This window comes from Hipposideros armiger, unplaced genomic scaffold (genome assembly GCF_001890085.2).
Source record: "Hipposideros armiger isolate ML-2016 unplaced genomic scaffold, ASM189008v1 scaffold_234, whole genome shotgun sequence".
NCBI classification, from domain to species: Eukaryota; Metazoa; Chordata; class Mammalia; order Chiroptera; family Hipposideridae; genus Hipposideros; species Hipposideros armiger.
In genome coordinates, this window is record NW_017731584.1 from 598,304 (window position 1) to 620,245 (window position 21,942).

Consider the following 21,942-nt stretch of genomic DNA (forward strand, 5'->3'; position numbering starts at 1 on the left):
TGGGGGGTGGGAAACACCTGCCAGTGACTGAGGGCCCAAGGTGGCCAGCCACCCACTTTGTCTCATTAATTCCAACAACTCCCTGTGTTTACATTTGAGAAGGTAGAGCACAGAGGTGTCAGGTAACTTGCCCAAAGATGCTACAGCTGGCTGCTGGGTTCCATCCAGGTCTCTAGAACCCGACATGCATGTGCCTGTATCCATTCCTCCTCTTGGCAGACCCGGTGCTCCCTTTTGGGGACTTGATTCCTGCCGCGCAGTTGGTACCATGGATCATAGATGCACCTCAATCATTTTAAATCAAGTTGAATATGATTTGGGTATGGCTTGGCCAAGAGAAAATCTGATGGGCTAGTTTGGGTCTAGTGTACCAAGGTGGTGAGACCCATATGCTACCCATCTCCAGGTCCCTGAAGTGCCCAGCATAAGACCTAGAAGGTATCACAGGTGGACAGTGTTTTGATGTGAATGCTTGGTCTCTCCCACTAGACTGGAAGTTCTGTTAGGTCAGAGCGCACCAGGTCGACGGAGAATTCCCTCATGCGAAGCTGCACAAACCGCCGGTTTGTAACAGTGCCTCTTGCCTCCTCCAGGTCTTGCGCTTCAGTCGTGGGCGGAGCCTGAGGAAAAAGAGAGAGAGGCTCAAGGAAGAGAGGAGAGCTCAGTCTGTGCCAAGAGATGAGGTGGCACAAAGCAAGGTGGGGGGTAGCCCTCCCGCCCCTCCCCAGCTCCGCCCGCTCTCAGAGGCTGGGAACCTATCTCCCTGCTTCCTCAGGTTCATCTGGTGGCTGCCATGCCCTCCTCTGTCTCTTCTTTTTCACTGGGTTTCTTCACAGTACTGTCAGTCTTTTCCATTTGGCTTCATGCCCTGCCCTCCTCCAGGATTGCAGATCGTGTGCCTGTGTGTGTGCTGCCCATCTTCCCCAGTACCTGTGTGGGTAGAGTTACTAGCCCCGTGTATCTATGGCATTGTCACTGCCGTGTGGACAGCACTGCCTCTCTGACACCATGCACTTAATTGTGTAGAGCAGTGGTCTTCAAAGTGTGGTGTTCACCGTGTCCTCGGGGACCTTGTTAGAAATGCAGATTTGGGGCCTCACCTCAGACCCACTGGATCAGAAACTCTGGGATGGGGCCAGGCAATCAGTGCTTGAAGAAGCCCTGCAGGTGATTCTGATGAGGACTAAAGTTTGGGAACCACTGGCATGAGTTGCGTCCTCTTTTTTTGCTTTGGGAATGGACTGAGACTGTGCTAGTCCATATGACTCCCTTGTGCAAATTAGAAAAAAGATGCCCTCTGGACAGCCCAGCCCAGCACAGGGCACATGTGAATAGAGCCTGAGCTGGATTTCAGCTCCCTGAGTCGTACTCATCCCCTCAGCTGGGTGCCCTTGTACAGTGAGCAGCTTGCACAGCCGTACCCAGCAGCCCTGGAATGAACCATGCCTCTCCCAGGAGGAAGGAGACTAAGATATAGAGATAATGTTGGGCACATAAAGTTTTATACCAAGTACTTATTCTTCTGTTTCAAAACCCTCTCATCAATTTCTAGGGCTAAAGCATTGTAAGTTGGATTAAGTCCCTGTGTGTGTAACTTGTACATATTAATTTATGAAAATTCTTACAAGGACCAGAAACATGTTTTTTTCATTTCAGAGGGTTCTCTCCACTATGAATTGTGAGGGCCCAAGTTCAAAGAATGAGTGTGGTAGTTTTTTGTTAAAATATAAAAGACCAGAAATCTCTAATGCTAAGGTGTTTTGTGTGTGGTAGGTTCCTGAAGTTCACATCGAATTAGACTCAAGGTTATATTTAGTTTGGTACCTAATAAATGCCAAACGCTCCACTGACTGGGAAAAGCGTACATGTTAAAACCACCAAGCATTGCCCCCAGTGTCTGAAATTTGTCATTGGCAGATTCCCACGGGTCCTGTAGTGGATGGAGTCTTACAAACAGATTTTTATGCCATTATTGAAAAAGGCCAAGGGGGCAAGTAGAACAGGTTTCTGGGCTTCTTTTTTTTCCTCTGTAGGGAAGTGTCTCGGCAGGAGACACCCCTAGCAGTGAACAGGCTGCACCCAGGAAAGAAGAGGCTAGAGAAGATTTCCTGTCAGCCTCCCCAGAGCCCCAAGCGAAGGACAACAGGCGGAGAAAGTCAAGGCCCAAGGTCAGGAGGCACGTGAAAGCAGCCGAGAGAGGGCTGGGAGGCTGGTTGGCAGAGGGCCCTGGGATAGCGTCATGCCCAACAGCTAAAAAGCCGCTTCCCGTGGCTGGCTGGTTTGGAGCCAGAGCACAGAATGAAATCTGGTTAACTTCGGCACAAGGTTAGCGTGCTGATATATTTCTTTGGACATGTGGTGCTTGGAGTTGAAGACCATGAGACAAAGCAAGGCAGGGTTCTTTGCCCCAAAGTGGGTGAGATGGGAACCATTGGCTAGGTGTCCGTCTTGCAGATGTCACAGAGCTCAGGGGTGTTTTTCTTCCTCTCTCACAGGTGTCAGCATTTTCTGACCCCACCCCACCCGCAGACCAACAGCCTGGACACCAGAAGAACTTGCACGCTCATAACCACCCTAAAAAGAGGCCCAGGCATCGATGTTCATCCCCGCCCCCTCCCCATGAATTCAGAGCATACCAGCTCTACACGCTGTACCGGGGCAAGGATGGGAAAGTGATGCAGGTACCTACTGAGCCCGGTCAGGACACAGGACCATAGGCCTCAAGCAAGGTTGTCTGTTTAACACTGTTTCTGGGGCCTATTCTCCACTTTAGGCATAGGCTTAAGGAAGTGTGAGCTTTGACGAGAAGCCAGATGGCCCACCCCACCTAAACAGTGCACTTACACTCCTGGAACTTAGGCCCAGGCAAGCAGGGGTCACCATCCTTAGGGAACTAGATAATCTTGAGGCCCCAGAGTGGATAGATAAAAGCAACCAGAGGACTGAGAATATATCTTACCCTCTGAATGTTCCTAGGGCCTACTGGACCCAACGCCTGGCCCATGGGACATGGTACAGTGATGACAGCGCAGAGTCTGTCCCCATCATCTCTACTCCTGCTGTGCTGACTGGCACATGATGGGTACTCAGAACCGATTTGTTGAAGGAACAAATGAGTTGGGTTGATTCCCGTTTTGTTTCCCTCTCAGGCACCAATAAATGGTTGTCGATGTGAACCCCTGATCAACAAGCTGGAGAATCAGTTGGAGGCAACTGTGGAGGAGATCAAAGCGGAGCTGGGATCAGTTCAGGATAAAGTGAATGTAAAGCTGGGGCATATGGAGAATAAAACCCAGCACCAGGTAAGCGAGTCACCTAGCCTCCTTGGGTTGAGGTTCGAGGTGTTCTGATAGACAGTGTAATTGGAAGGACAGCTCAGTACGCCTTTCCATTCTGCAAACTCTGCCCTGAGCATGTCGGTGGGCTGACAGGGAAGAGGCATGCTTATGGGACTCCTTTGAAGCCCATTTATTTAAATTTTTAAAGAACATGTTTCAATTGCTTCTGATTAGAAAAGTCATATATGCTCATTACAGAGCAATTTTCAAAATACGAAAATCAGAAATCACCTGTAAGCCCATCATGATGAAAAAATGCACTATTAATATTTGGGTTTATTTTCTTCCAGTCTTTTTATGTCTGTGCATTCTATACCCCGTTCCCATTGCACACAAAATTAGAATGATCATGTCTATAGCTTTCCTCTTCCCAACTTTTTATTTTGAAGATTGTTAAGTATACAGAAAAGTGTATAGTGTAATAATAGTAGAATGAATGCTTGTACACCCCTCACCTAGATTCAGCCAGTTGTCAGTGTGTTGCCATATTTGCCTTGTGTGTCTCTCACATACACACTTTTTTCTCTTTGCTGAACTGTTTGAGATTTAGCTGCACTGTCCTGACACCTCACCGCTTAATACTTCAGAGTGCGCTAAGAATGAAGACTTTCACCTTCATAACACAGCAGCATTATCACATCTGAGAAAACTAACAGTAATTGCACAGTATCCAGTTCATATGCAGATTTTTCTCAGCTGGCTCAAAATATTTTTTTTTGTGATTGGTGTTTGTTTTTAATCCCAGCCCAGGATCCAGTGAATCTTTTGTGTATTTGTGTTATGTCTTTATGACCTCTCTTAATCTAGAACAGTCCCCAATTCCTTCTTTCAGCTTTTTTTTTTTCCTCCCTTAATATTAACTTTTTAAAGAGTCCAGACCGAGTGTTTTATAGGATGTTCTATGTCCTGGATTTTTCTGATAGTTCTTTGTGGTGTAATTTAACTTGTTCCTCTAGCCCTGTATTTCTGTACCTGAAAGTTAGGTCTAGAGAAGTGGTTCTCAGTGTCATTTCCAGACCAGCAGCGTCAGCCCCATCTGGGCACTTGGGGGTGGGGGTGGGGATTGCAAATTCTTGGGCCTCTTTCCAGATCTACTGAATTTAACTGTGAATGAAACTAGGGGTGGGGATCTAGCCACCTGTGTTTTAACAGGACCTTCAGGTAATGCTGGTGCACCTAAAGTTGGAGAACCATTGGTTTAGATGCTTAGCTGGGTGCAGGCTAAATATTTTTGGCAAGAATACTTTATAGTTAATGGTATGAACTTAAAATTACATCACATCAGCAGGCACATAATGTTAGAAGTCCCATTGTTAACTTTATCACTTGGCTAAGCTGGTAACCACTAGCTTACCATTGTCAAGGTACTTATTCCCTTTGTAAATAAGAAAGGTATGATGGATGTCAGTTTTAAATACAAAAAAATACTTAAAAAAAACTTGCAAAATAACATGTTATTGGGAAAAACATTCCACATTCCAGAAGTATGTGTCATAGTGACGCTGCTCAGAGATCCCTTCCATTCCTGGTTTGGTGTGTTCTCCCCAGAGGTTTTCTCTTTTATAGATAGTAAACTACATAATTATCACTTTTAAACAAAATGGAACCTTGCTGTGTTTTTGTTTTCTGTTTTGTTTTTTTTGTAGCTTATTTTAAAATTTAGTGGTATGTCTTAGACATGTTAAGCTATGGTGTGCTTTTTATGGTGCTGTGCTCTTGCCATGTATGGAGGTATACAGTTACGCTTCCTGCTTTTTGTACTTTATATCATGAACGTTTTCCCATGTCCTTGGCTTCATATTCCAGTATATTAATACAACATATTAATTAACCATTCCTTTTTGTTAGACTTTAAAGTTGTTTATAATTTCTCACTTACATGATGCTGTGATGGGCATTTATGTGCAGAGACTTCTCATTGCTTCTCAGGTTATTTGCTCAGAATTAGGATAATTGGGTCCAAAGTTAAGAGTATGTTTAAGGCTCTTGATAATTATTGACAAACTACAAATAGAAAGGAGGTACCAATTTCTGTCTACCAGCAGTGTCTGGTTTCTGTCTTAAACCTTTGCCAACACTTCATATTATCGTTTCTTAAAAGTTTTTGCCAAATTGATTAAGGGCACTTAATTGTTTATTTCCTTGTTCATTGGTGAGGTTGAACATTTATCAAGGTTTATTTGCTATTTGCATTTAGTGGGAAGCCCATTTAAGAAATCTTTTTCTTGGAGCCATAATATATTGGTTAAGACAACTTTGGGACTAAACACCCACTTCAGATAGCCTAAGAGGAGTGGATTAGATGAATGCTGAGATGTCTCAAGGGCCTCCCTTTGGTTCAGACTGGGGTGTAGAATTGTAGTCCTAATTCCAAGTCGTAGGAAAGGACTCGGGCCCGGCAGGAGTCAGGCGCTTCTGCCTGACTCCATCCACCGTGTCCCAGGAACAAAGCTGTGTATCAACATGGCTGCTCTTGGCAGGCCCTCTGTGTAGGGGGTAATGAGATGGGAGAGCAGGCCAACCCTAGAAAACAGGAGAGCAGCTCACAGGAAAGCACGAGGGCTGAAGAGATGAAACAGAAGGTGCTCACATCTCCAGAACTGACGCTTTTTAAAAATTTTTCAAAATCCGAGTGTGGAATGTCTTGTATGTCTCTGACCGGAGAGGAGCTCACCCATGAGCCCTCGTGGGTTGACTCCCACTGACAACAGTTCCTTTCTCTTCTTTGGATCTTGTCAAAGCCGTGAAAGTTCAGCCCTGCTGGGTGGGTGTTACGGCCCTCCAGGAAATGTCACAATGAAGGGGGGACTCTGGAGGACATGAGATGGAAAGGTGACAATCATTTGTTCCCTGAAGCAGTCCCTTTGAACTCCTTTCTCAGCCTGCATACTTGTTCTGGCTGCTTTCACTGAAGCCCAAGAGGGTTTGTTCATTGGGAAAGCAGGGAATAGCTCCATACCTCTAGAAATAGTTTTTTCTTTCAATCATAGTTTTGGAAATGCTGTTCTGAGACCTATAAAAATTCTTTTACCTACAAGGTCTGCATTGGCTCAAGTTTTATATTTACTGTATATTCAGTAAAGTTTTATATTTACTGTATAAGCCCCTTAGGGATTATAACCTATGAGAAAAAGAAAGGCCTATGTAGAAGCGTGCTTCTGAAAATGAGAGTGCATGAACACTATATGAAAATGGAATAAAAGGAGGAGTGGAGGTTTGCTTGCATTCTCTCTGGTCCCTGTCTGATACCCCAGATGCCCTCCTCAGGAGTCGAGAGACCAGGGCACCTCCTTAGAGCATCTCAGTCATGCGCTCTTTGCCCACTGAATCCTAGATGCGTGTTCTGGACAAGCTGATGGTTGAGCGACTCTCAGCAGAGAGAACGGAGTGCCTGAACCGGCTGCAACAGCACTCAGATGCAGAGAAGCATGAGGGAGAGAAACGACAGGTGAGAACCAGCACCTGTCAGTCCTTAACTGGTGACTTACCTCACCAGTCCACGGAGTTAAGACTTGGATGTAGCCTTGAAAACTCAGAGGCTGCGGTCCCCTACAAGTGTTTATATTACACGGCATGTCATTTTTATAACTTTGAGATGAAGTTAATAGGAAAGAATCTGTAGTTCAGTTCATGTTTGCTGCTGAATATGTCGGCCATAGGTGGAGACTGAACAGCTCATAGAACTTGCTGGGGAAATGTGATGTCTGCCCTGAAGTAATTCTGTGTATCATACATTTGTTGGGCCATCTCTTTTGAACCAGATTTCGTTCCTGCCCTTAGGGAATACATGGTCTACCCAAGACAACAGACATAAACTGAGCACTTGTTAGTGTGTGAGTTCATGCTGTAAGCAGCCAGGAATGCCTGGTGGGGAAGACGAGGGAAGCTTTGGGTGTTGGAGTTGAAGGTGGCTCTAAATCACGTAATGAAGATTATAGACAGTATTGGCCTGGGCGCTAGGTGAATCCGGGTCTATGGAGGGCCAGCAGAGAAGGAGGTGTGGCTTGTGTGTGTGTGTGGGGGGGGGGGGGGGGGGGGGGGGGGATTACCCACAACTTCTGGGCTTGCCAAGGTGGTATCCTCAGCCATCATAATTCAAAAGGCCCTTCTTGAGGCTTTAATTCATAAACCATGTATCAAATTCATATAATTATTTTGTGCATTTTTTAGATGTCCTTGGTGGATGAGTTAAAAACCTGGTGCATGGTAAAGATTCAGAATCTGGAACTGAAACTTTCTGGAGAGTCCAGGGCCTTGAGGGCGAAATCCACACCATCCACTTGCGAGTCCTCGACAGGTAACCCACATACGGAGAGCCGGTCCATCCAGCTGGAAACCCCCCCGTCTTGTTTGCTCCTGTATCTGAAAGCGGCCCATAGGACAGACGATGTGGAAAACACTGGGTTTTAGAGTAAGCTCTAGGGCAAGGGCCATGTTTTGCTTACTGCTGTATACTCAGTTCCTATACAGTAATAAAGCACTCCTACTTCATGTTCAAAAATATTTGAATGAAGGAATAAAAGAATTGTTGATCGGTGATAGTAGTGCTTCAGGTACAATGTTGATGGTGTCAGAGTGGACCCCAAAGCTGAGGGGTGATGAATGGACACCGTCTCCTCATTAGGGCCCTTGCACTTATACCTCTTCCCCTTTCTCCTCCGTGACTGGCCTTTTACCTTTGTCCAACTCTATAAAACCTCACTAGGCAGCAGTTCATATATAGAAGCTGCCTCAGGTGCTAGATGAGAGATGCTTCAAGCAAAACATCTTCACATTAGCGATAGTGATTACCCTCAATGGTGATAATTTGGGGGACACTCAGCTTTAGTAATCGGGCCTCCATGGGGGGGTTTTGCTATGTCAAGTGTTTTATGTTACCACAGACTGTCTCTGGAACTGTGGTTTTATCTTCTTTATGCCCATAACTATGGGGAAAATCCTGGGCAAATTTTCCATCCTAGGACTAGTTACGGAGCTCTGCCTGAAACTCCTGGTATTGGGAATAGGACCACCTTTCCAAACTGGGGTGTGGGTCAAGGAACTAGTAACGGGGGTTATGGTGTGGAAAGGGCCCAGAAGTCAGAGAAGGGGGATATTCATTATCATTGATAAATGCCCAGTTCTGTTTTGAGACACTTGGTGAGCTATGTCATCCTTAGCAATCAGGAAATGGTACCCAGAGCTATCTAGGGTAGACTGAGACAGGCTAAAAGAAAGGCCAGCAACTTTTTTGGCTTAGATGCCGCCAGCGTGTCTGACACAGTATCCATGAAAGCCCTGATAAGCCAAGATGATTATCAGAGAAGCAGAAGGAAGGGCGGAGGAGTTACACACTATGCTTGGTGATTGGGAAGGCTGGTGGTTTACAGATTCTCAGGACTCTTAAATCCCAACCCACAGCCACATGACTGTGAAGGTGGATTTGCTCTGACTTGTGTTTTCCTTCCAAAACCAGGTGTGGATCAATCAGTGGTGACCGCAGGTCCAGTAGCAGCTTCTGACAGTTCCCCTCAGGTGGTTAGACCCAAGGAAAAGGCCCTCAACTCCACCACTCCCCACAGACTCCAGCAGGAGCTGTCTTCCTCAGATTGTACCGGCTCCCGACTGAGGAATGTCAAGGTCCAGGCAGCCTTGCTACCCCTGAGAGAAGCAGCCAGATGTGATCAGCAGGCTGGGCCCTGTGTAGACAGAAGCACCCAAACTAAGAAGCCTGGGAAAAGTGGGCAGACGAGGCATCGAGCCCAGCACCCTGCACCCAGCACCACCTGTGGGCAGCTGCCACCAGCAACAGGCAGCGAGCAGACTGCCCCTCATGTTCGAGACACCTCCCAAGCTCTGGAGATTACCCAGTATTTTTTTGAGGCTGTTGCTACCCAGATGGAAAAGTGGTATGAAAGGAAGATTGAAGAAGCACGAAGCCAAGCCAGTCAGAAAGCCCAGCAAGACAAGGCCACGCTGAAGGAACATATTAAAAGTTTAGAAGAGGAACTTGCTAAACTAAGGACTAAGGTGCAGAAGGAAAATTAGGACCTGGGAAGTGGCACAGAAAGGATTCTTGAGGATTTCTAGTTTTGCACCTGCAGGATAGCTGTGCCCAAGGTGTCAATTACTGAGCACGTAGCAGACTTGCCTTTAAAAAAAAAAAAAATCACTAATTTCTTAAATGTGCCAGACCCACGTTTCCTATGCCCTGAAGTTATGAAGACTTTTAACAATTAAACTGAAACCAGGGGAAGCTTGCTTAGTTTCAGGTTTCATTACAAACTCAAAACCTCAGTCCAGGTTCATCTGAAGTTCAAAAGCTCAGATTAAGCGAGCCACTAAGAAACTAAACGATGTGTAAGCCTAAACCCTAAAATTCAGGATGTACAAAATAATATAAATCAAAAGCAAGAAAATAAGTTAATCCCTTGTGAACTTAAATGAAGTAGTCATTCATATAAACACCTGCTGTGCCTAGACAAGAGCATCTTTCTGTAAGCTGTAACTGAGATGCACTAAACCCTCTCTCAAATGCATAATTCTTAAAATGCTGACATTCTAAACAGGTGAAAACTTATCAGATTTTGAGGAGAAAGATTTCCATGATGTCACAAGATCCAGTATATCCTAAAAAATGTTTTGAAAAGTCAGAGTGTATTTAAATAATGAGTAATTGGCTAATGGCACTGGGAATGTTGATTAATAATGAACTCAAATGAGAAAGGTTCAAATCATTTGATTATAGTTTCTGTATTTTCAGCCAAAATATAGAAATACTATAATAGATTAATCCTAGTGATTTTAAAGCAGATTAATGGGAAAAGAAATTCATGTAACAATTATCTGAAACTTCTATAACCTATTCATAAACAAACCCAATTATCTTAGAGTACCTTTCTGAATTTGAGCTTATTGATCTGCATTTTATAAAGAAATGAGGCTAGTTCTTAAAAGTATTACATTTTTAATTGAGTTCTGTCATTGAAGAACCTCAAAAGCTTTCCACTGCAAAGCAGTGACTACATCAAGGTGAATAATTCAATAACTCGATTGAGACCCCACCATTCCCCCAGCTTCATGGAGCCCGAAGGATTTCACTGTTATATGGAATATACAAAATTGTAAAGATAAATTGGGTGTGTTGAAATTTTTAGTTTAATTATCTTCCAAACTTCCTTTCCCTTGGAATGTGGGATTATACTGATCTCCTCAAAATTCCATGTATGCATAGAAACCTCAGTTCTATTTCTATAAACATAGGAACTGAGGAACTGTTGTCTGTAGTTTTGAATAAAATGTTTCTCAATGAGCTAAAGAAAAAAGAAGCTTGACATGGAAACACCCAGAAAAAGTGTGCTTTTTAGTGCCTTTGTGTTTTGCCTACCAAGCTCACAGCTGGTTTCATTTTTCTTAATAGTGACAATCTATGGATATTAGACATAATAAACGTAGATGTATGTCAGCATTATAACAGAACGTGGATAGGGAATTAATTTGATGCCCTCTCAAGCTTCTTTTCATGTTTGGAAGCTTGTCTTGTCCCTCAGCTCCTACGTAGGTAGACGGTTCTTCCCCAGGTTCTTTGGATTGCTAACTGTAGAGGCACTTGCTTCTTTTCATTTTCCTATGTGTTTCTAATGCAGAATCACAGAATTGTAGAGCGAGGTGGTACCTTCAGTCCAGAGTGCTCTGGTAGGAAGTATTTTGATTGTGTAATTCCTGCCCACCAGAAGCAGGCAGCTTATTATTGTGAACTGGATATTTTTGTCAAAGTCACAGGGAAGAGACTAGGGAGGAATGGGCAAGGTCAGATGTGCCTGGTTTGCACATTGCATGAATCTTGTCTCTCTCTCTCTCTCTCTCCCCCCAGCTCCCCCCCACCCCCCCTCTCTCTTTCCTCTCTGGAAAACCTATAATAGGCAAGATAATAGAACAGAGTCAGTCAGCCTCTGAATCCAAAGAGATGGCAACATCTTAAGGCCAATGTAACAGCTTTTTTAAAACTGTGTTTGGTCTGTTTTTGTTCCTTATTGTCAAAAACTCAACTATGGGTCTGATGTGTATTTTTCCTTATTTTTCCCTTGTGCTATTTGCTAAAATGAGCAAATGCCACAATAGTACTTTTCCAAATCAGAACTATTAACAATTTATAGCCTGTCATGTAGGTTGTATTTCAAACTTAGGCTGGAACTTTTAATAGCAGTGGGGAAAATGATGTAAAATACATAAAAGTTGTACAATATTGCAATGTTTTTAAAAATTGTTATTGCATTATTGCATTGAGCATAGTAAATATCTGTGATAGATTGAATATTAGTTCTAATATTACTTTTGACTTTGGGAGCCCAAAATAAAGGAAGTGATGTTTTCATGTTTATACCTTCCTTTTTTTTCATTCAAGCGTTGATACTTGAGAGGTATGTTGTGTATTGAATATTTTTATCATCTTGAATTTGTACCTCTTCCAAGCATTAGACATGGTTGTCAAGACTATAGATATGAAATTCCTTATTTAAAACATGAAATTGTTGAGTACTTTGTTTAGCCTACATTTTCATTTGTGTGGCTGACCTAAATTTTATGGCTCCTGAAAGAGTGCCTTCGCCCAGCCACGCACTTTACCATGTTTCCATAAAAGTGCAATTTAAATACATCTCTTTTAAAGAAGAGATCAGGTGAACTGCATGAAAAAATTAAAAAAAAAAAAAGCCTGCTATCACATGGAAAGATTTTCCGTACATGCTTAAACAAATGTTTTGCTTAAGTTCTTGACCTTTTGGAGGAGGATAAAACATTACTTGTACTTGTATGCAAGCAGATAACATTTTTTGACAAATTGTTCCTAAAAGCTAAATAGATTTCTTCTTGTGACATAGAAGCCAATCAATTAAGACTTATAAGACAAACCAGTTTAAAAAAAACTAATGACCTTTTAGAATACATTTTATAAGAAAAATGATTAAAATATATTTTTTAAAATTTTATTTAAGGGGAAATATTCTTGTAATAAGTCAAATATTGTGACTATAAATGTGAATATATTAATTTAAATCCAAGAGACACAAAAGCAAGACACAGTATATGTATCTATATAGATATATATATAGATATATATATAACAAAATACTTTTAAAAATACAAAAGAGTGGGTAAAAAGTGATTTACTCTTCTTAGTAAACAAATAATTTAATCCTAATATAATTTCTCAAACACCTGACTCAAGGAAGAAAACAGCTTATGGCAATTTCTAGTTTGCCAGAGTGACAATTTGCTTTTGATCCTGTTTGGGCCTTATTCTGCATAATCCCAATTTTTTTCAAGGTAGATGTGAGCTGCTTCCTTTTTTTTCCTAGCATTTTCCTTACTCCATAAAAGAGCTAATTTCGGTAAGTGTGGGTCTCTGCCTCTCAGCCTCTCCTGAGTATCTGCTGGTAGGACTACAGTAATACATGGACCAGGAAATTTTTCTCAAATATTAGAAAGTCATCTGTCTCTGCAGGCACATTTACAGCAACGCCTGTGCCATGAACTTAAAACACAACACACTTAAAAGGGGGAAATGACACAGGGGCAGTCATATGTTAAATAATAAATAGCCTTAGCTACTTCTCATGCTAGAAAGCTTTTCTATTAAAAAAAATTAATATAAAAAGATTGATTTGTTGTTAGTTCAAATACATAAACTCAACCTTGAAACATCTTAAAATTAAACTTTAGGAACACAACTTTCACACTCAAACAAAAGTACAGTTTACGAGGAACACTCAGGAAAGTAATATGTTGTCTAATCCAGAATATTGATAAAGATGATGAATAAAATGTGTTTCACCAGCAGTTCTATTATGGCCAGCATCTTAGTTAATGACCATGGCTCCTTATGTGAGAAGAAATGGCTAAATAAATCTTCTTAGGCTAAAAAGACTTGGCCCATAATTCAGAGGGGATAAACGGAGCACATAAGTGAACAAATTAAACTGTTTTTTAGAGACCATGGCAATGTAAGTCATTGACACGTCACCATCAGCTTACGCCTCTCCTTTGGCACACAGTCCAATACTAGATACCATTTTTCATTCTGTAAAATTTTAGCTACATCTTTCAGGTCAGATTCTTGGATTAGCTTTAGATCTGTTCTGTAAATGACCAGAGGACTTAAAGTGTGCAGGACTGCCAATCCCAGCCACTTACCACAGGCTTTCCCTTTCACTAAATTGTTATATATTTGGTCTTTTTCAAAAGTGTCTTGAAATCAACTTCTGTCTCTGATTATTCTTCAAAGTCTTTGTTTTTTCCTTGGGAGGAGGACTTACTGCACTGAGGATCTTCCCTGGTGATTTATTTTACTTCTTCTATTACACATGGATGTTAAGATGATCGCATTAGTTTCATCCAGAAGTTGCCTAAAAAAGAAGTTACCTCTTCTTTTGTAAATGTTTCAATGTGTTCATTAAGCTTCTTTCTGTTTCCAATAAAGATTTAGAGTCCCAGTGGTGATCTTTGTGGAGAGTCCTCTGAGTATCACATCATGACACATCTGAAGAACATACCTCAACAATCCTGAGTGGTAATGCAGAAGAATTTTTCAAGAAAGTTCCAGGGAGTCTCCTGAGGTCAGTACACCTCCAATCTTACATCACATACTCTTTTTCAAAACAGCTTTATTGACTTATACAATGTTATATGCCAATTATATCTCAATTTAAAAAAATCAGAAGAACCCAGCTTTATTGTGTTATAATTCACATATGATACATGTAAAGAGTATATTTAAATGGATTTTAGTATATCCAAAATCTAACTTCAGAATAGTTTCAGCACCCCATATCTATTAAGTTACTCTCCATTCTGTTCACAGCCCTAGGCAAACACTAATATTTCTGCCTATTCTGTACATTCCCTATAAATGGAAGCATACAATATGTGATCTTCTGTAATTGGCATCTTTCACTTAATGTTTTCAAGGTTCATCCATGTGCAGCATGTATCAGTACTTCACTCCTTCGTATTGCTGAATAATGTTTTATTGTATGAATATACCACAGTTATTATTTATCCATTTATCAGCTGGTGGACATTTGGATTGTTTCTACTTTTTGTCTATTATGAAATGCTATGACCATTTGTGTACAAGTTTTTGTAGAAGTATGTTTTTGGTTTGTTTGGTTATAAATCTAGGAGTAGAATTGCTGCATCAGGTAACTTAGGTTTAACCTTTTGAGCAACTCACAGTCTTGTTTTCCAAAATGGCTGCACTATTTTTTTTCCCACCAGCAGGGTATGAGGGTTCCAATTTCTCCACATCTTCACTAATATTTGTTATCTCCTTGTTTAATTATAGCCACTCGAGTGGATGTATAGTATCTTATTGTGGTTTTGATTTGCACTTCCCTGATGGATAATGGTGTTGAATATCTTTTTCTGTGCTAATTGACCATTTGTTATACTGGTTTTGCTTCTCACAAAAACTGTTGACGAATCCAGAAACATTTTCAAAACACAGGATATGTTTTTCAGTGCTAAGGCGATCGTACTGATGTGCTTCTCTGTTGCTCTCTGTGACATGCCATGCTATGTGTTCTGATATTTTGCCTGAGTACTGTACATACGAACAGTTTGACTTGGCTTTGGGCTGCTCATCATTGAGCCTAAGCTGAACAAAACACATGGAGACTGAAAATCTTTCAGAACAATGCTATAGTTAAGATTTTGCCAAAGCAAGTGTTTTCTGTAACTCCTTAAGCTGTATATTGCCTTGTGTGATCATCATCCGGATTGTATCCTGTAAAAGAAAGTGAAATCTGGTCACTGTTTTACCTGGTTAAACAAAGTGCAGCCCTACCATTTTATATGGTAAAGTCAAGAAGCAATACTGAGCATTGGAACTGCTACATATTAGGAAAGCCAAAAGCTAACAATTAGGGGTGCACATTGTCTGGCACGCTTTCATAGACCCCAGTCATACTTCCCAAACCATCATGCTGTAATATTTAAAATCTTTTGTGTGTGTGTGTGTGGTGTGATAGAAAAATCAGGTGATGCAGTGTAGAGTGTCGCTATAGCAAAGATTGTAAAATTTAAAATATCATTTAAAAAAGTGAAAAATCAGTAACATTAAGAGCAATGATCAAGATATACCATTTCAGTGAAATTTATATTCCAAGATGTGTACTAAACATTTTTAAAATTTCACTAATCACTGCAAAACGACCAGGGCCTGTCTTCACCATAATCTGTTCTCACCTCTTCTGTGGCATTTTTGTTTCTTTTGAATTCTTCCCTTGCCCAGTCCTTCAGGTATTTGCGATCAGGATCATTTGGAACTTGCCGAATCGCTTGTAAAATCCTTCTGTAGAGGAGGAGGACTTGTTGCCTTCTCAAGAACTGTACAGAGGAGGAGAAATAGCATTTACAACTGTACAATCCCTGGAGGGCTCTACTTTAGCAAAACTGTAACCAGATTTCTCTTTGGTCCTCAATTTGAAAAGGGCAAAGAAAAGCACTTTTTTGTTTTTTCTTTTAAGAAAACATTTATTTGGGTTGTTTGCTTACTACTATCAAACAAGAGCTTACTGGGCAGAAAAAGGACTACCAGACTCCTAGAAACTGTAGCCACAGTAACAGCACTTTTTCTAAATTAACACAGTGGTTAAAAATTCCCTGGTAACCTCATTTGCTCTTTACCATAGCCCAGTACAACAGGCAGAGCAGTTTTTACCGTGGAGATTGGACAGCTGAGGCATTAGCGTTCCAAGAGCTTAGGAGCGAGGCATGCCTCTTGTGTCCGCAACTGGAAGACAGGATTCTGCCTGCCCCCGCCGTTCCACCACCCTCGTCCGCCTTCCAGTCGACCCCACGGCAGGAAGCAAGCCCCACCCCCTTCGGCCCAGGCCAATCACAGCAGGAGCGCGCGCAGGGCACCCGCCCCCATTGCTCCCCAGACGCACTCCGTAGATTGGGTGTAGGGAGAGATGGAGAATTGAGTTCACACTCAGGCGAGCTGTCCTAGAAGGCCCGCGAGAAAAGCTGGTACCTGCTTTAGCGTTAGCGTCGCTGGGGGTAAGCGAGAAGTGGCCATGTCCTCCAGACAGCTTGGTTCACTAGAGCCACAGCGCGCAGGAGCGGAAGTGAGGCGTGGCGGGGGCGGGGCGAACTCAGTTTCCTGGGAGATAGCCTGTGGGTTGTGCGTCGGCCTGGAGAGCCAGGCTGTCAGTCGGAATTGAAGCCCAAGGGTTTGGAACCACTTGCAAGCTGTGTAGCCTTGGGCAGTGTCACTTGTCTTAGCCTAAGTTTTCTCATGTGTAAAACGGGATAACGGTTCTTGTGTCATAGGTTGTGATAATGTAGAAGTGGTAAAGCACTTAGCACGGTTCCTGGCACGTGGTCAGTTTCATTAAATGGAAGGGTTTTTTTTGGAGGTGTGGGGGGGATTATTTTAGTGTATTCCTTGTGAGCTTTTAAAGTGTGTATTGTTATCAATACTGGAAGTTTAAAATTATAGTATTTAAAATTTGCTTGCAGCTCGTTTGTCTTTTTTTTTTCACCCTGCTTGCTCTTTATTGCAATTATTTCCCCCGCGGTGGTAGACTTCATGATCCTCATTAGTGACGAGGCTTCAAATGGCTGCCCCATTGCGGCTTTAAGAATGTTGTATTACTAGTAACAAGGAACTGAACAGCTGTACGCCTTAAGATTTTATTCTCATAATTATTTTGTCCTCCCCACAAAATACACAAGCCCTTAGTTATATAAGTGGGGTTAGTGAAATCTTTGCTGTATTACTTTTGCAAACAGGATTGTTTCAAATTAAAATACGGCCAAAAATGTTCAATTACCCGTTTACTTGATGAACACTTACAAAATGTTCTTTCAATTACTGGTTGCTTTTATTTTTGGAATGTTTGGTGCTCCCTTTCCTAGTTGTTCTGGCTACTTACCCTTTCCTGGTGTGTTTCCTCATCTGGAAATGAGAGGCTGGCATCTACCTCAGTTGCTGTGTGTATGTAATGCACATAGAAGCGCTCTAATGATGAGCTTTTTGGAACATTACCAGGCTTAACCCCTTGAGCACTTTTGAAAATTTGTCTAATTAGCAATAGCAATTCATTGCTGATCTTTTTAAATATTAGTGAAGTTAAACATCCTTTGCCACTTTTAGTTACACGTGTTTTGTGAATTGTCCTGACTTTGGTTCATTAATGCTGGTCAAGACTTTCATCCTAATTTTATCCAGCCTGTTTGACAATTTTTTATTTTAGCCCTTTGTATAGTTTAAAGTCTCTCTCTACACAATAACATATATTTTTTTAAAGGTTTTTCAATTTAATTTTCTCTTCAGAGCTTTGACTTCTTTTTTCTTTCATTATTTAAAATATTTACTCCATCTAGAAGTTAATTTATGGCATGATATGGATGTAAGTTTTCTAGCTGCTATACTATAACTTCCTGGATTTTGTGATGCCCATATGGTAAATTTTTAGGGTTTGAATATTCTGTTCAGGATTATTTCATCTGGGACTACTGTCATGTTGTTTTAAAATTTTGTTACAATTTATTATCAGGCAGGAATACTCCCCTGTAGTTTCTTGTAAGAATCTTCTATTATTAATGTATGATCTTTAGAAATGTTTTGTATCATTTCCCTCTAAATCGTCTTAGTCTCTATTAAAATTATGATAGTGTTGTATCTAAATTAGTATGTGAGAAGACATTTTAAAACTATTCTTCTCATCCAGAAACTTTCAGTTATGTTTGATAGTGGCAATACTGTCACGAGTCTTACGCACTCTGTCCTTAGCCTCACGTTTTGGGCAGGAAGACCGGTAAGTCCAGTGTAGTGTGTTACCGGTGACGTCAAGGTTCATACCATGGGGGCTTCTTCTTCCTGGATGTCTTGTCAGAAAGGCAAAGTAGGTAAGAGAATCCCAGAAAAATGCATGGAACACGGGCAGATCCTAGGACCTCTGTGGTTTGCTGTGACCGGATCACAGTGTGGTGGGGATGCACGGAAAGAAGGGACAGCAGAGTCAGGTCACACTAAGCAGCACTGAATAGTACTGTCTAAACCAGAGGGACTTGTGAAGGAACTTTTGAAAGGTTTCCTTGGATGTTGTAAGATGAAGTGAAGCTAGCAGTGATTAGCCTGGAATACCACATAAGTACTCCAGATTACAGATTTAAAACAATTCCAGCTGCAGTGCAGTCAGAGGAAAGCACAGGGGAAGACAGGATAAGATAGATGTCCAGAAGTTAGAGCAGAAAAAGACTGGAGTTTGGATGAAGACAGAGGAAAGTAAAGCAGATGTAAAGGCCGAGCAGCAGGTATGAGTATGAGAGAGAGCAAGCACATCCTCGGCACCTTCTAAGTGACTCATGCTCCTTATCCTGGGCCAGAGTCTACCTGACCCCCACCCCATCGGTTCCTGATAGGTCTCCTGAGACTGTTCACATGCTTAACTCTTTCCCCTGCCACAGCACAAGCTGAAAATGGCACTGTTGGGTAGGCTTACTGGAATTCCTACTGTCCCAGAGCTTATGAGCTAGTCTAGGGCCAAGGGAATCACTATTTTAGCACACCAGCTGGGATGCTTCTGTTTAGATGATCCTGTCAATTAAAGGCAGATACGATAAACTACATCACCCTCATAATGCTGGTGTCTTTTCCTGCCAGATCCAACTCTGCTGGAAGAGTTCAGCTTCCTGCCCCATAAAGGCTCCTGGCCAATGAAATCTTGAGTGCAAGAGATGTGTCATTTTAGAGTGGAATCTGTGTGTTTCCAGCAAACTCGCCGTTTTTCTTTGGCCACGAGGCCAGCATGCCACAGCTCACCCACCTGGACATGTCACAGGTAAGAAACAAACCCTTCCTGTAAGTAAGCCACTGATGTGGTGGGGTCATGTCAGCCTAAACTAGTGACTGACCCAGCAGCAAGATCATCCCCCGCACACCTTTTCTACTCCTTGGTTGTATTCCATTAAGAATGGTCACCACTCACATCACTGGTGGTATATTTTTTAATAGTTTTCAGAATATAAGCTGCATAGCTTTTTTAGAATAAAAAATAATGATGATATAAGATCAGGTACATGCTTTCGGACGCTTGGTTAAATAACAAGCAATCTGTGTCTTTGATGACCACCTCAAAAGAGTGGCAAACTTCACAGTGTAACTTGATAACAGATGTGGAGATAGAAATTACATCATGGCATGTTCTCTACAAAAGAACATTCTGACAGTCGGAACTTAAATAGAACACAGCATACAGTTTCAAGTATTCAAATACTGCTTTCTGGCCAAGTCCAATCTGCCTCAAAACCACTGATGTATTTTGAGGGGGGGAAAAAGATATTAGTTGCTTAGTACTTCTGGATAGAGCATGTCTTTCTCCAGAATGAGAGTGGCTCAGACCATCTTGGAAGCAGTGCGAAGAATGATCCTTCCCCTTAACTGTTAAAAAAAAAAATGAACTAAAAAAATAAATTACTACAACAACAGGTACTATGGCACTGAGAAAATGAAATAAACAAAGGAAAAGTCCTCTTTCCATCATTGCATAGTCTCCGGAAGCAGCAAATGTGAGGGACACTGAAAAGCCAGTTCATTCTTACACAGCCTAAGGATTATGTTTCTGTTTGAGTTCCTGTGCTGTCTGGTTGCTTTATGAGCACACATACAACAAGCTTCCTACCCTTGAGAAGGTAGTTCCTTTCACATGAAGCACGGTAAGAAAACACATAGTCAGATTCTGAAAACTGCAGCTGTCTCAGCCACTTGACAGTTTTTGGGTCCACACTGTGGGCTTGGCAAGGGCGAACCTTAGAGAGGGATCAAAAGGGCCTCTTCCTTCAGGCCTTTACTGAAAGGACTGGCACAGTCCCGTGCTCCTGACAGCGTTTCCTCAAGGCAGATGTCCAGGGTCCCTGCGAGGGAAAGCAGGCAGCTGGGCCCCACGGGTGGGGTTGGCCTACTCTCAGGCCAGGGCTTCCAAGCAGCTCTGCCCCAGGTTTGTTACAAGAACGGTAGCCTAGGCAAAGCAAGAAATCCGAGAGCTTTCTCTGTGCTCTGAAATCAAGTAAAATAAAATGTACATAGCAGTAAAATGTTTTGTAGCTGTTGGGTAAATTTTTATAAATCAGGTCTAAGAAAATTTAGAGCTGCGAGCTCAGAAATAGTTGTCCAGAACGGAACACCTGGGCAAGAAGTGTGACATCTTGATGGTAGTTTAAACTCTCAACTTTGGACTCTGTTGTTTCTGGTCTACAGGTGGTCCGAGGCTGTCACCAGCTCAAACCACTGCCTGAGAGCATCGCTGAGCGTCTCAGGGAGCGCATTCATATCACGAAGAATTATATAGAAAGGGAATGGGAACTCTTCCATGTAGGATCGGATTTCAGGCATCTCTCCAGGTCCTTTAAATATTGGTACTTTAATGTCCAAGATAGAATCCTGTGAAGAGAAAACATTTTGAAATAAAAGCTACATCAGTGTCCTGGCTAGCGCTTCCATGATTTCTTTTCCTGACATTTTTCAGATCTCCTGTGTCTATTCATGCACATTAAAGTAGCCTGTATTACTAAGTAAAGCAATTTTCAGAACTCTCATTGAGGAAGAAACAGATCTTTCTAAGCACTCTTTGCAGGAAAACAGGCACCAAAAGTGAGGGAAAGGGGTATAATAAAACCTGATTTCCCTGCAGTAATTTCCCTGCAATAGTATCTCGCATTCTCAACTTGGAATGATTCACATTAAATCTTCAACTTGCTATGTGGGCCTTAAGAGGTCCTGTGGAGATGGTGCTTCTCGTAGAACAGAACTGCCCTGTGGGCATCTTTCACTTGGCTACTGGTGCTTCCTGCTGAGGAGGGCACTGCTGATACAAATAGCTGGAAAGGGCTTGTCTACATCTCTAAATGCACAGGGCCCATTACCAAGAGCTGGCAAAGGAAGTGGTTAAGAGGATGGCCTCTGGAGTCAGTCTGAATCCTGGCTTTCCTACTCATTACTTACAATCTGTGTTTCTGTCCTTCACTGTAAAATGGGAATAATGCCCAGCTCACTGGGTTATTGCAAAGTTAAATGAGAAAATAGTTATAAAGTGCATAAAACAGTGCCTGACAGAACACAGTGTTAGCTTTGAGTATGATGGTATGACCCAGGCCATATTTCCGATAGAAAAGGTTGAAAAGCATCCCCACTTTATCCTCAGAAAAGTGGCTTTCCGTCATCACTCACCCGTGAACTGGGATTATCCAACACAACAAAAATGACAAAGATGTTAGCATTCTGGGCGGCCTGAACTGCTGCCAGGACTCTGTCTTTACCCTCGAGGAAAAGGCCGCGTCCATCAGAGACCACTAGGAGGAGTTGCGCTGTGTCTGTAGACCATAAGCAGGAGAGGAAGGAAACAAAATGGAAATCCATTTTGAAGAATAACTCAAAACTACCTAAAGTAAGACAAATTAGTGTAGGCTTTCTCTGTACTATATTAACACCAAACAGATCTCTGAAACCAATGAATTATGGGGACAAGTGAAAGGGGCCTCTAATTAGATCTATTTACTTTGGATGCCTGACTCAGCGACAAGGACACACACACACACACACACACACACACACACACACACA

At 42.1% G+C, this 21,942-nt stretch overlaps 3 protein-coding genes across 14 annotated transcripts in view; 1 reads left to right on the forward strand and 2 right to left on the reverse strand.

The window, feature by feature from the left end:
- Nucleotides 1-21,942, forward strand: part of ANKRD6 (ankyrin repeat domain 6) — a 197,505-nt gene that overhangs the window by 174,404 nt on the left and 1,159 nt on the right. For 8 of the 11 annotated variants that reach the window (XM_019655000.1, XM_019655007.1, XM_019655006.1 and 5 more), the window contains 7 exons: nt 594-698; nt 2,034-2,168; nt 2,496-2,681; nt 3,150-3,302; nt 6,673-6,786; nt 7,509-7,635; nt 8,794-11,697. In XM_019655000.1, the coding sequence (XP_019510545.1) occupies nt 594-698; nt 2,034-2,168; nt 2,496-2,681; nt 3,150-3,302; nt 6,673-6,786; nt 7,509-7,635; nt 8,794-9,365 (1,392 nt within the window). In that variant the 3' untranslated portion in view covers nt 9,366-11,697. Of the gene's footprint in view, nt 1-593; nt 699-2,033; nt 2,169-2,495; nt 2,682-3,149; nt 3,303-6,672; nt 6,787-7,508; nt 7,636-8,793; nt 11,698-13,794; nt 14,230-18,987; nt 19,166-20,580; nt 20,724-21,942 lie in introns of those variants that run through there. The other 3 variants (XR_002125394.1, XM_019655005.1, XM_019655008.1) reach the window with 3 other exon arrangements.
- LYRM2 (LYR motif containing 2) lies at nt 14,998-16,699 on the reverse strand. The gene is made up of 3 exons (XM_019655011.1): nt 16,351-16,699; nt 15,561-15,701; nt 14,998-15,099 (listed from the first exon to the last, which is right to left on the reverse strand). Exons 1-3 carry the CDS (start codon nt 16,393-16,395, stop codon nt 15,019-15,021), a joined length of 267 nt encoding a protein of 88 aa, XP_019510556.1. The 5' UTR covers nt 16,396-16,699; the 3' UTR covers nt 14,998-15,018.
- The window catches only part of MDN1 (midasin AAA ATPase 1), a 135,963-nt gene continuing 133,338 nt past the window's right edge, over nt 19,318-21,942 (reverse strand). For both annotated transcript variants that reach the window (XM_019654999.1, XM_019654998.1), the window contains exons 101-102: nt 21,550-21,692; nt 19,318-20,763 (exon numbers count right to left, since the gene is read on the reverse strand). In XM_019654999.1, coding sequence (XP_019510544.1) covers nt 20,575-20,763; nt 21,550-21,692 — 332 coding nt within the window. In that variant the 3' untranslated portion in view covers nt 19,318-20,574. The remainder of the gene's footprint in view (nt 20,764-21,549; nt 21,693-21,942) is intronic.

Excerpts from the sequence above, each read along its gene's own strand:
- LYRM2 (XM_019655011.1), bottom strand. The coding sequence starts at position 16,395 with ATGGCCACTTCTCGCTTACCCCCAGCGACGCTAACGCTAAAGCAG. Across the intron at positions 15,702-16,350 it reads CGACGCTAACGCTAAAGCAG|TTCTTGAGAAGGCAACAAGT; the intron begins GTACCAGCTTTT and ends TCCTCTGTACAG. Across the intron at positions 15,100-15,560 it reads ACAAAAATGCCACAGAAGAG|GATACAATCCGGATGATGAT; the intron begins GTGAGAACAGAT and ends TTTCTTTTACAG.